At 34.3% G+C, this 16,047-nt stretch overlaps 1 protein-coding gene across 4 annotated transcripts in view; it reads left to right on the top strand.

Annotated features, from left to right (window-relative positions):
• LOC106673807 overlaps positions 1–16,047 on the top strand; it is a 154,383-nt gene that overhangs the window by 127,763 nt on the left and 10,573 nt on the right. For all 4 annotated transcript variants that reach the window (XM_014406095.2, XM_014406096.2, XM_014406093.2 and 1 more), the window contains exon 2: positions 14,290–14,461. In XM_014406095.2, coding sequence (XP_014261581.1) covers positions 14,290–14,461 — 172 coding nt within the window. The remainder of the gene's footprint in view (positions 1–14,289; positions 14,462–16,047) is intronic.

Genomic DNA, 16,047 nt, shown 5'->3' with positions numbered 1-16,047 from the left:
TTTACAAGGTCAATCATTTTAATTGTGTAGATTGAATATAGAGAATCCATGTTTTTCTCATGAACTATACGATGCACGCGCCAATGTACGAAAACAAAGAGAGTTGTTTTTATATTTGCCAAATGGAATCACCAATAACAGGGTATATTTAAGAACATTGCAACGGACTTAAAGGTGAATACAACAATAATTACAATCTAGCAATCAAAATAAGGAGTAAAATAAAACTTTATTATCCTCCCAGGCAACCTCTGGTAATACAGTTAGTTCTACACTGAGAGGCTAAAAATTGGCATTCTTAATACTTGTAATTATCTCTTCGTGAATCCTCCATTGAACTTACAACAATATTTCGTCCGTTTTAAAGATTAGAGGTAAATAAAACAGATAAAATCTCCCACTTGTGTTTACAATTGGATTTTGTAAATAAATTTTTCAATACTCAATCTCATCTTTGTTGGTTTAGAGCTTCAGATTCGGCTAGAATCATAGCACTGTTGGAAATTGGAAGAAGCCATCGTATGTGGCCAGGGTGCTTAACATTTCCAAAACAATTGTCCGGAAAGGTCTTCCATTGCTGCCAAGATACTGGAGATGACTCCAGAAGGCAAGGGTCAGGTCGCCATCGTGTCACAACTCAGAGAGATGATCGTTTTATTGTTTCGAATGTATTTGCTGTTGAGATCAAGCAAGGACTTTAACAAGTTAGAAACGTTAATGTAAGTTTAGGCATTTAAGGCACAGAACAGATTGATTAATTTTCGCAAGAATTTCATATGGACTAAAATCTTGTTTTAGGATTTGTGACAGCCAAGAGGGTATGGAGAAAAGCTAGCGAATATATCCCCGCAACATTTTCACTCCTGAGAAACTATGGAGATAGTGGTGTTATGGTTTAGGCGAGCATTTCTATGAAAGGTCGCGCTAACTTGATCTTCACCAGGGTTCCCTAATAGCTATATATTCAAGATAAGTTATCAGAAGAAGACGTTCCTTATATGCACTAATTGGCGGCGGTTTTATTTTTTTGAAAGACAATGCAACGTCCCACATAGCTAGGATCGTTAGTGATTATTTGGAACGGCCTTCAATTCAATGTTTGGAGTTTGGCTATAATGTAGTACTGATTTAAACCCTAAAGATCAACTGTGGTGTGAGTTGCCGAAGAGGGTAAAAAGATGCCCAATGGTGCCAGAGAATTTGCGAGAATTAAGAATGGCGCTGTTGGATGAAAATATTCCATAACACTACATTCAAAACCTCATCAAATCAATGCCACGTCGAATGCAAGCGGTGATCAACGCAAGAGCAGGACATAATCCGTACGGAATTGAATTTTTTCTTCGTTTCCATAGTAACATTTTTGGTAAAATCTTATATTTTCTTTAAAAACAGATCAAATAGAGAACAAAAAATATAAACTATAACGATTGCCAGTATTGACTTAAATAAAACGAGGGTGGCCACTTTTTGTCTCTCAGCGTGTATAAATGGTACGTACTCCGCTCCTATTTAATATGTGCCAACGGGACAAAATAATTTTTCTTACCAAAGTATGATTTTGTTACTTTGTAGACATCAGTGAGATATAGTAGTACTTAGAAATGATGTAAGGTGGGGTGAGCATGGTCATTTTTGGGAAAGATAGAAAGAAAGTTAGTTCTGTTCTTACTTCTGTGAGTAGAACTATCTTTTCCAAAAAGTGCAGCATTACTTTGTCATCATTTCAGACCTTTCTCGACATTTAGTCTACGTCTCTGTGATGATCAATTATTGAATTATTGATTGAAATGTATGAAAGTTCTATAAAAGAATATTACAGTTGTATCATCCGAACTATGGTATATCATTGGTGCTAAGAGAAAATTTGAAGTTTCTGTTTGCCTAAGATTAATAAATAAAACTGCAATTCAAGGCCGACACGCTTAATGACAGTGTCTTCACATTCAACGGTATCAAGTTCTGACTTTAGTTTAAAAATATACCGGCAAACACTAAATATCAATTAAACCAATGAATGTTTGTAGTAGGTATTTCTTTAATCTGTAGTTGCTGTTTTAACCTTTTGGGTAACACAAACAATAAATGAAAACCTCTTTAATATCTTACATGCCGTAAAAAATCGATTCGTAGAACATCAAAGATTGAAAGATAAAGTATTTTTATGATATGTCCTTGAGTTGGAAACATTACATTCTCGACAAACAAACCGCCTCTAAGGCGGGGCTTGATTCTGGGACTACGAGTTAATTGTCGAAATTACGGAAAATGACAGCCTTTGCTGGCTGGCAAAAGCAATTTGCTACGGAACATGCGGAATGCAAAGGACAAATCAAATAAGAAACAGAAAAATAACAAGTATCTTCCAGCGAAATGGAAGTTTGTACCTTACTGTCGGTTATCCTACCTCATTTGTAATAAAAAATAATACAAACAAGGTGAAAGGCAAGTTATAAACAAGCGCAACAATCTAAAAATTCTATACATACATATTTAACTCGATATCAATTAATTCTTTAGTTATAAACACTGTTTATAAATGCTGCCACGAGGCATTTGTTCCCAGTCGAAGTTTACCATTTGGGTTTCATGCTCGGATCAAAGGAAAAAAATGAAATTATGAATCGACTTCTGGTGATGTGATATATTATTTGAAACCAAACAAATAGAAAAAAATGAAACTCGAAAGACAATCAAATGGAAATTGTAGCAAGAAAGAGAAAGAGAGAGAGGAAAGTTAAGACGAGGGCAACTTGCTTATGTATTCGGCCAGTTCGCGCAAGACCTGTGCCTCGCCAGTCCCTCAGGAAAGGGTTAAAAGTTTGTCTTGTCCGGATAAAGGACCATGAATATTTAAATGAAACGAAATTTTTTTTTATTACACTAAGCCACCAGTCTGGATTAGATCTTAGAGAATCACTGATATAAAGAAAGCCCTAGAATGTAAAAGCTTTAAAAAAAAATAAAATAAAAAAAAGACTAATACTCAGATTCGTTCGACATTAAGATTGGGGTACCACAAGGTAGCATCCTAGGCTCCGTGCTGTACTTGCTGTATACAAGTGATCTATTACCGAAGCAAAAAATAACCGTAGCGACATTTGCGGATGACACAGCTGGCCTCTCAGTCGAAAATTATACACACGTACCCACAAACATGTTAATAGCAGTCACTAGCATCCATGACTGAACAGATAATCAAAAGGTCAAAACAAATCATAAATCGCTACATGTTAATTTTACAAATAGAAAATTAGTTAGCAAATCAAGCGTCTTCAATGGTTGAAATAGTTCCATCCCAGAATTCACATAAATATTTAGAAATGAAAGTAAATAAAAATATAAATTGGAAAGCACATATCAAAAAGAAAAGGGAAGAACTTGATTTCAAGTACCGCCGACTTTATTGGTATTGGTCAACAATTCCCGGCTATCAGTACAAAATAAACTATTATTTATAATCACATATTGTAACTTGTATGTATGTATGGCATTCAAATCTGGCGGTGTAACACAAAAGAAGCAATACAATATGGCAGATGCTCCTTGGTATGCTCGCAATAGCATGCTTACAAGCACTTTCTACGTCTTCTAAGCCACCCGACACCGAAGCCACCTGCGACATAGTCATCACATCGTAAGAAGACTGAAGAGGACAAAGCCATTTGAGCTAGTTCTTTAAAACGTTACGAGGTGAACTCACCTAGATAAACTATGACGTTAATGTGTAGTCTAAAGTGTATTTATTACCAAATTAGCTATTGTAAAATTAATATCTGGGCTCATTTGACAAGTTGTAATAAATATTTTGTACAGAGAAGGAAGCAGTTGTCATCAAACTGTTGACTACTTGTTTATTTGGGTCCCAATTTGTCTTCCCTACATTGCCCCGCACGGCATATTGTCAGAGATGACTGCAGAAATCGATTCACCATACGGAAGCCTGCCCCTTGTGCTTGCTCACCAGGCAAATTGCTAACGTGCTGTGAGTAAACAATGTCGCTCATAAAAAAACAACAAAAAAACTTGAACATTTTGGGTGAGAGAAAGAAGTGTTGTGTTCGACTCAACAGTTTAATTAAAACAAATGAACGAACGAAAACGTCTTGATAAATGTGTAAAATAATTTGTCTACAGTAATTGAATTTCTAGATCTTAAGGAATCCTTTGCTCCTACGTTATACAACGATTATGCCGAATTCGTCAAGTAACATTTCAATCTTTGGCAATGTTGGGAGAACAGTCTGTCTTTAAAAAAAATTGGATATTGTCTGTGAAAAACATAATTATGTCTATTTGTAGATATATTTAATATCATTTTGTTCTGATAACGGCCTTAAAATAGGTCGAAAGCTTAGTGGTAACAACTGGATTTGCTTTTTCAAGACGTGATCTAGAGTATTCGTAGGAAATTTAATGAACGAAAGAAAATTATGAAAAATATTCATTGAGAAGACACCTAAAGTTTTCATTAATTGAAAATAATTATGCAAGTAAATTACGAATGAAAAAAATGATCATCAAAGGGCAATTGGTTAAATCTGAGAATCTGAGTCTTGTCTTTTATAGTTCTGTATGCGCCATGGCGAAAACGAATACGTGTTCCTCACTGAAGATGGTGCAGTGCGGATACGCTTTTGTATAATTCAAGAAATCCCCGAATAAAGACGGACGCAATAAATGACCCAATCCCTGGTCAGTATGAAAAGGAATATCTCTATCATTTTTTTGGCACAATGCGAAAATTGTCTCGAGACACTAGAAATGTTAAATGGTAGAGACTGGCATTTTATACTTTCTGCAATGAGCATTGAAATTTAGGTGTAAAGAAGTTTGTACTCACTAATTTTCTAATATTGCTAAATTAAAAAATTTAAATACAGTTAACATTATGTATCAAAGTAAATATGTATAAAGTGGGAGGTTTATGGGCCGACAAACAGCCCATCTGCGAGTTTTTCTTCTTTTTCTAGTTCTTCAAGCGTATTTGTTTTAAACAGCAGTCATTTGAGCGTCTCGATCTGGTCTGGTTACTGACTCTGCTTTTATTTGAATACTACGTCGGTATCCTAAAATGCAAATTTCTCATATGTACCTCAGGTTGTCTACTACGGAATACAATTTCAACTATACGAAATATTCAATGTATACTTCACCTCAAACATAAGTCTGATCACATTCGACCCCCCCCCCCCGGTACACCATATTTCTTCGATCAGGGCAATAAATTACATTTATTCAAATAAATTAGCATAGTCACAACACCCTTTACAAACATAAAAGTCTGGTAGCATTCACTCCCCCAGAGTACTCGATATTCCTCGCAGCAGAATTAAACAACTGCTTCTGTTCACGCTAATAAATTACATTCATTCCAACAAATTAACATAAATTCAACACAGACACAACCAAAAATAAACGTTATATCCATTTAAAAATCTCTATAGCCCTGAGGTATCTGAATAGCGATCTGTGCCTCAAGACTACGCCCAAGCTTGACGTTATGCTAAAATATTTTCTGTGTACGTGAAGCCAATCGAAAAGGTAGTTTTAGGCATAATCCAAGAGATATTTCTGTCTGGGTTAATAGGATAAAATGCTCCACTTCTCATACTTTATCCCTTAATCCTGCAATGTCGTGTTTTGAGATGACATATAACATTGCAAACCTCGAATTTGTAAAAACTATTAATTTTAGGGATTTTGAATTGACTTTATAATTTACATAATTAAACATCAATTAACTGTAACAAGTTGTTGGTTGTTTTGTATTTTTCTTAGATTATTTTGGAATGGTTGGTCTTTAAACAATTCACAATTTACGCATATTTAAATAAATTAATAGATAGTATTTGAAGAGTGATACTTCACTATTGGACGGAGGTTTTGTACATTTCTAAAATAGGAACTGTTGTTAAACCCTGGTTATTTGTTTTATACGAATTTATACAATATTGATGCCCCTCATACTATTGTTCTAGCATGCTTCGTGATAACAATCTTCTCTATAAAGATTGACTGGAGACATATTTCATGGTCAGCGTCATGGCCGGATATGAATTTTTGTCTGTACTGCTCCTAAAACGTAATGTATACCAGGATGTGAGTCCGGTAGCATTCAACCGTCGTATTTGGGTTCGGGCGAAGAATAAGTAATCCATGTTGGCCTAAGGTGAAAACTTTGAACAGTTCTATTATTCAGATTGGCTTTGGCACTGAAGGTTTATATATATATATATATATATTTTTTTTTTAAATTTATACTTCATTTATTTACATCCACACATCCACTCAATATTTGTTATATAAAACCAGCAGATTGGATGATTTCTATTTGCGAGTGTGACATTAATCATTCACGAGGTCTCTGATCAATATTCTCTTCAGTAGCCTAAGTGATAATTGTGGGGAATGGAGTAATTATATTTGTGTGTATATGTGATAGTGTAAACGCACTACGGAAAAGTTTAAAATAGATTCTAATGTCGTAAAATCTTTGAATATAGGAATATTTCACCGATCTGTAAATGTAAATCGTACATCGTTTCAGTAGGTAGTTAAGCATAATAAATCGGTTGTTAAGTGCCTGTTTTTTAATCGTGGTGCGGATTCCAACTTAGCCTTCTATTAAATATAAGTCCTAATAGGTAATTTTGCCAGTAAAAATTGTGTAAAACAGCTGAGCGAATATTGACCCCTAGCAAAAAACACTTCTTCTATCTCGGAAGTCTTCATGAGAAAAATTTCTCCATGGGTATGATTATATAATCAGGTAATAGGCCTGGTGTAAAAATAGTTTTTGTACGAAAGTCCTTCGTGTCATGCTTTATCGAAAGCCTGAGAAGAATCTAAAAGCACTCCAGTCGCGTACAGTTTCTGTTCGAAACATGAGGTAACGTAATCTGAAACGCTGTGGAGTTGATGTGTAGTGGAATGATAAGCTCGAAAGACAAATTGATTGTCTGATAAAAATGTTGTTGGGAGTAACACTATTGCAAATTCATTTTTTGAATAATTTAGAATGAACGGGTTACACACGTTAAATTAAGTCGGTAAGATAATGAAGTATTTTAAATTTTTAATGGGGTTTATAATAAATAGCAATTCTTAATATAAGGGCTAATAATTTAATATAAGGATTAATAATTATAAGATGATAGGGATAAGTTTGGTAAAGTGCGTAGTTCTTAGTATTGCATTAAATAAAGAAGGCAGAAATACGACAGCTTTTTTGGGATGTTTTTGGAGAACTTCGCTGTCAAATCGTGACCAATTGATTTGTTTTTTGGGAAGCTGTCACATTTCTAGTCTTGTTTAAGCGGATAATAGGCCTGGTGTAAAAATAGTTTTAATTTGTATAATAGTCATTCATGCCACACTTTGTCAACAAGCTTTTTAAATTTGTTGCGGACGATTGTTGTTTAAATAGTTTTATTTCTTTTTGTGATTAATTCAAAAGTTAGTTGTAATTTTGTTTGATGTTGAATGAACTTGTTGATTGTATATTCCCAAAGGTTTCTAGATGGTCTCTATTCGGATATTAATTACCTTATGTGCAGAGGATATATGGGCGATTTGCTTTTTTACAAGGGGACTAGGTTGGTGGGTCGCGGATTTGGACGAAACTATTTTTGGTGATTCTACATTCGAAAATATCGGACACGTATCTGCAACTTATTGTAAATAAGTTTTGAATAATGCATAAGCTGTGGTTTCGACAATTTTTTGGTTAAATTGAAATTTCCGTCTTTTAACATTTTTATTTCGCCGTTCTACTTGCTCAAATTAACTATGTAAATATATCATTTTACAGCATTTTCTATGTAGATTGAAATAAAAATATAGGAAAAGATAACCAAATTTATCAATAAGCAAAAAATGTCTAAAAACCAAATATTTTTCAAGTAAATTAAGTCATACGTTTTTTCCAATAAAACTAATATGAAAAACCTCTAGAGATCCCAAAAAATAAAGTTTTGTTTGAATTTAAATTTATCGTTCCAATTTTTGAGGAATTGTTATTAGAATATCTGATTAAAATGGCTATAATTCAAAAAGGGCTAAAAATATTTTAATGTCAAAGGAACCATTTGAAAGAAGAGGAACTGCTTAAATAATATGTACAATTAAAATATATAATATATTTTTTATTAGAAAATGCACAAAATAATAAAATTATTTGTCAGAAATTAACCTCGTTTTTTCTTTTTTAAATGGAAATAATAGTCCGTTTAATATTTGATAATGTTAAAAAATGCAATTTATAATTTCTTTAAAATGAATTATCAACATGAACAGCGGTCCATTAGCTTTTGAGAAAAATGATGTTAGAACGTGCACTAGGAATGTCAGTCACCAGAAGAACTTCAAAATTATAAGTCAAAAAATTAATTTACATAGATTTCCGCTAATGTCTGTATCTAAGGGTTTTATAACGCTTGAATCACGATAATCAGAACAAATCCAAATTTTGAACATTTTCTGACCTACTTTTCTTATAGAATGTTTGTTAAAATATGCTATTGGGTTGTCCGGAAAATAATGCAGGATTTTAAGTTTTCATTAAAAAAAATCTATATAAAATATTCTGTTTACGTTTACAGGATTACTCATTTGTATGAATGTCAACACTTATTAATCCTCTTCCAAATGATATTGTTTGTTTACCTCTGTAGCATTCCGCTACTTGGAAATAATTCAGTCATCCTTATAATGTCAAAGCGAGAATTTCGTACGATTTTCTTTTACGAGTTTAAACTCGGCCGAAGCGGAGCCCAAACGGCTAGAAACATTAACCAAGTCTGGGGCGAGGGTTGTGTTAATGAGTGCACTGTGCAAAGGTGGTTTAAAAAATTTCGGGAGGGAGATTTCAGCCTTGAAGATGAAGAAGGTCGTGGAAGGCCTTCCTCTCTTAATGATGATGTTCTGCGATCAGTGGTGGAAGAAAACCCCAAAACAACTGTTCGAGAACTTGCAGAGCAACTCAAAGTCAGTAAAACGACCGTCGCTGACCACCTCAAGGCGATTGGAAAAGTGAAAAAACTCGAAAATTGGGTTCCACACTCATTAAACGATCGCCAAAAAAATCAGCGCTTTGATGTTTGTGCATCACTTCTTTGTCGAAACAAAAATGACCCATTTCTGGCCAGAATTGTTACATGTGACGAAAAGTGGATTCTCTACGATAACACTAGACGTTCTGGACAGTGGCTCGACAAAGGAGAAGCTCCAAAGCCCCCAACTCATCAAAAAAAGGTAATGGTTACGGTATGGTGGGCTTCATTTGGTTTAATACACTACAGCTTCTTAAATCCTGGCGAAACCATCAATGCTGAATCATACTGTAACCAAATTAATACCATGCATCAGAAATTGGCAGTAATGAAGCCCTCTTTGGTCAATCGGAAAGGGCCCATTTTGTTGCATGACAACGCTCGACCACATGTGTCACGTGTAACGTCACAAAAATTATTGGAGCTTGGCTATGAAACTTTGCCTCACCCACCCTACTCTCCGGACCTCTCGCCTACTGACTACCATTTTTTTAGACACCTGGACCACTACTTACAACACATAATATTCAAAAATCAAACGGAACTGGAAAATGCATTTATTGACTTTATCAATTCTAAAAATTCTGAATTCTACTCAGACGGAATTAATAAGTTACCAACACGTTGGGAGAAATGTATTGAGAGTATGGGAAATTATTTTGATTAAAGAACATTGCTTTAAAGTAACTAGTTTCTTTTTTTTTGTTTAATACCAAAATCCTGCATTATTTTCCGGACAACCCAATAGAAAAGCAGTATTTTGTTAATTAATCTTTAAATTTTTAAATCATACCAAAATAGAATATTCTGCGAATTTTATTTGATGTGATTAATACACCAAAAACAATATTTCTTTAATCACTGAATAACGATTTTAATTTTTTTTTTTTGCGACACCAGGGCCTATTCACAAGAAGTGGCGGATTGATTCCGATATTTTGGAGTGTAGAACCACCAAAAAAAGTTCGGTCCAAATCCGTGAGAAACCCCTTTGTTAGTATGAGATAAGGAATACACGTTGCATTTCGAATTGTACTGCTTTAGAGAATGAATATTAAAAGTGATTGATGTTAGGTTCATCTCATTTTTAGTCCATTTTGACCAAACATCTCGTTCAATACTGAATTAAAAAAACTAATATTATTTCATGAAAATACTTTGAGTCTTATTTATCAAAACATTTCTGCAGATGTAAAATACAAACAAATAAAAATCACTTAGCATTTTGTTTCCAACAATCCAATTTAGGTCGGCATATTTCTACCCTGGCTATGATGTCACAAAGTAGTAAAGAAATCATCGCTCAGTGCTCATTCAAGCACGGCCAAGTTTTGGAAGCCAAAAGCATGTGGAATCTTGATTATATAACAGTCTAATCGAATTGGGGTGGAAACCTGTCATTTTGTTTGCCCTGATGTTCTTCAGCGTAATGAGGTGGATATCCTTGACAAAGAAGTATCTCTCTCTGATTATTTATTTAATACAGAGTTGACGAAAATTTACATGACATAAGGATATTACGTTTTAACAATACTTGGATTAAAGTTCAAATGGAGGTCCCTTTTTTAATATCATCCTCCAGAGTAAATCGAAGAAAAAAAAATTATAGATGTACAGCTATTTTTTACAATTCAGTAAAATGAATACAATATACAGTATGTATTGTACACCGGTGAAATATGAATTCATTAAATTGTGTTTTTAGTAATAAATAATAAGATAAAAATTAATACGATATTTTCAATATAATGTATTTTTAAATAAAATTTTATATGGAATTAATTGTTTTCCAAAATATTTTCTTCACTACAACCGCCAATAAATATTAATTCATTAAATTAATTTGTATTTAGATTTATATAAGCCCAAATTATTACGAATGTACACATACATACACTGTATATTAGCGTGAAAGGAAGGGGTTATTAAGCCCGTCCTCAAAGATTATCGAGTACTCTGGCGTGAGTGTGTGACGTCTGGAGGGCAAAAAGTAAGGTTATTTGCGAGAATGGAGTTGGTTAACCCCGTTACGAGAAATATCGAGTATTCTGGGGGAGTGAATGTGACCAGACCTCTATGATTGTGGTGATGTATGTACAAATATATTGTACGTTTCATTCCGCAGTTGACAACCTGAGTAAAATGAGAGGAGAGCATTTCAGGATATCGAAGTATTAATATAAAAGAACAGAGTCAGTAATAGATAAGATGCTCAAATGACTGCAAGCTGAAAAATTCGCTTAAATGGCTAAAAAAAGACCGGAAAGAGAAGTAAAATCACGCAGGGGGCCGGCGATGACCTTAGCTATTCATCCCCTAAGCATCTCACATTATTGTAAGCTCAAATATGCCCATGTATGTACATAATACATACATGTAAAAAGTTGAGTAATATTTCGAGCAGTCCACCGGCAATCCTAGCCTTTGTAATTTATAATAAATTACAGGTAGGCCTCGAGCATCACAAACCCGGGTGTCCTGGGTCAGACCTCGGTTGTCCGACCAACCACCGAGTTTGGGTGCCGGGTGCTGTCAACAGCCTCATTCCTAAATATATTTTTTCCTATTTCACTCAATTAGGGTGGTGGAATACTCGATAATCCTCTATCCCCTTTACACCTATTACAAATATAACAAACCTAATTGAGGGTAGGTGGGGCACTGAATATTCCGCGTCAGCCCTCTTAAACTACACATTCACGCTAATAAATACATTCACTATCGGCAGGCATTAGGTACACGAAACTGCCAGTACATAATACAAAAACTCTGTTTTCTCCAAAAATCTGAACACAAAGATTAGCTGCCGTGCTCGAACATATTTCTTATATGGGGCGGCATTTCTACGCGGAACGACATTCTTTTCAGTAAATTAATGTTTGTTTAACAAGTGTTGCTCAAGAGAAAAATAACTAGTTAAATTTTTTATTATTAATGAGGTGTTGCTAATTGTTTTTCCATGACCAAATGTCGTTACATCACTTACTTCACTTTAAAACCGTTGCTCAGTGCATTAATATGCATAATTTAGCTTGTTTAAAGTTGGTCAAAATGTAAGTAATAATACATATAAGTAAGTAAAAATTAAACATTTGTACTTGCTCTAATTAATTATACATTTTATGTAAGGTCTTCGTTGAGATAAAAGAGTTGGTTCACTCATCGTGACTTCCAAGCACCAGTGGTTAACGCAGAGGTGTAATTCAGCCGAAGGCCTGTTCTAAGGGTTCGAATCTCGCTCGTGACACTAACTTTTTCATCTCAACCAAGGCCTTAGATAAAAAGTATAATTAATTAGAATAATTGATACGGTCAATTACAACTACTAAACATAAATGGATTTGTACTTGCATTGATAAACCCACCTTAATCTCAAGTATCAATTTAAAGAATTTAATTTTGATTAAGTGTTTTCACTTTCCAATGAGTACTTACTCTAAAATTAGAAAAATTACGTCTTTTAACAATTTATTAATTTTTAATTTGTGACGTCAATTTTTTTTTCTTTCCCATCCACCTCCCCGCCGTACCTAAGGGAGACCCCATACCGGCGGCATTGTGACGTCAATTGTTGAAATTTATTAACTGATAACTACCAATTACTAATTTAATTACCATAATACCAACTATTAATTGATAACCAATAAATAAATAACTACAATATTTTCTCAATATCTGAACTTACAAACGTCATATTTAAAGTTACCATCTTAACAGTTAAACGAAGAAGAAATTTTTTGTTTTTAAATTTTCTGCGAGCACCCTGGGCTCTGTTTGCCGTCTGATTACCTTTTCAAAACTACCAATTTTTCATTTTTTTCATCAACTTTAATAGGGTACATAATAAAGAAAAAATTATACATTTGGTACGAATTGTCTACAACACAGGGAAAATATTTAAATTTATATATCTAAAGTTGTTGCTATAGGCACCCTTGAGGCCCTGTTTAATAAGGGCTGCCTGCAATACAATAAGTAAACTGGGTTGAGGAGAAAAATTGTGAAAATATTTGTAATTATACTGCACAAAAAATGGGTAATTTTTGGACGGACCTGGGTTCGTCTCTCAACGGCTCTAAATTCAAATCCGAAATACTTCTAAATGGGACTTTTCAGTAGAAGGAACCCCGAATATGACGTAATTGAATTAACACCGGAGAAACAAAATCTATGTAATAATGCCACTTTACTCTTTTAATATGCATATCGATATTAATATAATATACATAGCGAGGAAGTACTTTGTCGACCCGCCTTTGTTCACTTCTTGAATGGGTTGTTAGATTATACTACAAAAATACCTATGCGTTTGTAATTTAGATAAAATTCAGGAGGGGGCGAAGCAATTTTAAACGGAGGGAGCATCGTATATTGACGAAATAATTGCCCCCGAATCCAGCCAAAAATGTTTATTTTTCGGTCTTTAAGGGTGGTAAAGGATGCCTAAAACAAATCCAAATGGTTTTTCATTAATTTTTTTTGGTCTCCTATATTGATGCGCCATATATATCCATCTTCATGGTTTGTTTGAATGAACTTAAAAAGCCGCGCATATTTTTCATGGAAAAACATTGAATGTTGATATGTAGCATAGCCCTTTCCAAACCCCATGCTTTCCCTAACCCTATCCAAGTGCACCCTTTCGCGTCTGCTTTACCTCAACAGACATAAAGTCGATGACGCGAAAATGTTAATACAAAATTTCTGTATCCAGCCCAAAAGCATATCCATGATAAAAAGATATGATTAACAAAATAACATGTAGGTTAAATACTAAATGGCGAAATTCCAAGAACGCGTCTGACAAAACCAACGAGACTGGACAGATCACGATAATCAGAAACGATCAAGCTATTGTTTCATAATTTTACTTATCTCAATGCAAGTTACATAGCAAATATGCTTGGACTTTATTTTGTTAAAATATGCAAATTATGCGTATCATCGTTATTGTGTACAAATTTTATGAATTTTAATGATCATAGAAAAACTATATTAAGGATTCCATTTCAGTTTGATATGGCCACTTTAGTACTTATAAAATATGTGTTCTTAATGACCTGCCATTAAACATTATCTCTTAAAACCACCCTGCTAACCCCAAGGTCTGATAAATCCTATCCTCATTCCAACCAATCGTCTTTCAAGCTCAAATATCGTGTTTGCCTGAAATTCGGCACCCGTGCTTAGCCCGGGCCTGCACTATTCGTTATCATCCTGAACTCTTCTGTTGAAGGTCTCCGTCCGGAGGTGGTGGTGGTGGAAATATAAACGTCGGCGACGGAATGGATTTGACACGTTACAGGCCATCGCTTCATGCGCACGACTTCACTCCCGGTGGAAACTCAAGGGTCGTCATGATACGCAAGAAGGAACAGAGAACATTCGCATCATCGAAAATCGGACAGGTACGTTGGTTAAATATATTTTATCCCTTATTACTGTTACAAATTACAACAAATAATATACTCTGATAACCATTAGGAAAAATAACAAACACACATTTTTTAAATTATTTGTATAAACTGAAGTTAAAATTAGTTTGCATTAAAGTACGTTCTAATGAGCATAATTGTCAACAATTTATTTCATATACTTTTTATAATTAAAGGGTCATTTTTTATTGATGCTGTTAATTAAATTTTAGTCCATGTCCTTTTTGAAATAAAAATGATCAGGCTAACTGTTTAGCTCTAAATAATTAATAGGAATTGGACCTCGCCAATTGGGCTCATTGTCCACTATTCTTCTTTCACCCTCAAATTACAAAGGACGTGTGAATTTAATCATTGAATAATGATGTATAATTAACAAATTCAACTGGAACGGAAGTCTATGCTATGAAAAAAAGCTTGGCTGAATGTAATGAGTAATTGTGATTATGCGACGTCAATTAAAGTCAATTAACCTATTCACAGACAACTAGTACATTTTATTTTATTTTTGAGTAAATGTTGACATGAATCTTTTTCTTAGAGAAACTTAAAATCATATCATCCAAACGCTCAAGTTTGCCCGTTTTTGCCGTCCACGAACAGATAATACACTTACTTATTCTTCTTAACAATTTTCCATATCATAGTCTAGTTTGAAGATATAGAAAAGGACATATATAATACATGTTAGTAATATAAATAAAAATGAACGTTTAGACATTAACTATTTTCCATTTTCTTTTAAGAGGAATTTATCAACCAGAATGACGAATATTATGTAACTTTTCACATACAAAGCCTATTAAATTAATATAGATTAGCACGATGACAATTTCTAAAAATACATTTTATCAAATTGATAATAATGAATTACTTAATAATAATTAATGAATAAAGTAGTTGTATGAAAATTCTTCATAGACCAAATTTATTTATTGTTTCTTAAGAATAGTAAGTACTAGTAATAAGTAGTAGTGTAATTACAAAAGTCGGATGAGGCGCTGAAGCCTAAAGCCGAGATCGCAACCTCCGCACTTAACCCCTTTCGCTAAACATGCAACAATTTTTTTACGAGGGTAATTCAACTACGAGGTTATACGAACCCTCGGGGTGCCGGTGTTTTGGAAAAAAAAGTATGACGGGTTCGAATGCAGGTCCGACGGATTCGAACCCGGGACCTTTACCTTACAATGATGAGCGTCGTGTCAATGCCTAAACCAGCCACCAACTCACCTCCCCCTCCCAAAAAAAAAAAGAAGTGATTAACAGAATGTGGCATCGACGGTGGGCAGGATCGGCAAAGAAACTCTCATACATCAAGAATAGGTGGCTTTCGGAAGATATGACCGGTATAAGGACCGCATCTGAGTACGGTATGTGGAGAAAGGTTGCTACATGTGTCCCACCTAATTGAAGGGTGCAATTCCTTGGCTCCTTATAGAGAGCGTGTGAGAATGTCACCCGATATGAGAATCGTGCTTGAGCACCGTAGCGAGTTTCTGGGTCCCCTTCCAATTCTTGGAGGAAACTGGGTGGTTTTATTGTATAGTAGTAATGAT

Source organism: Cimex lectularius, unplaced genomic scaffold (genome assembly GCF_000648675.2).
Source record: "Cimex lectularius strain Harlan isolate CLEC.00 unplaced genomic scaffold, Clec_2.1 scaffold6, whole genome shotgun sequence".
Lineage (NCBI taxonomy): Eukaryota > Metazoa > Arthropoda > Insecta > Hemiptera > Cimicidae > Cimex > Cimex lectularius.
This window is presented reverse-complemented; position numbering and strand designations above follow the sequence as displayed.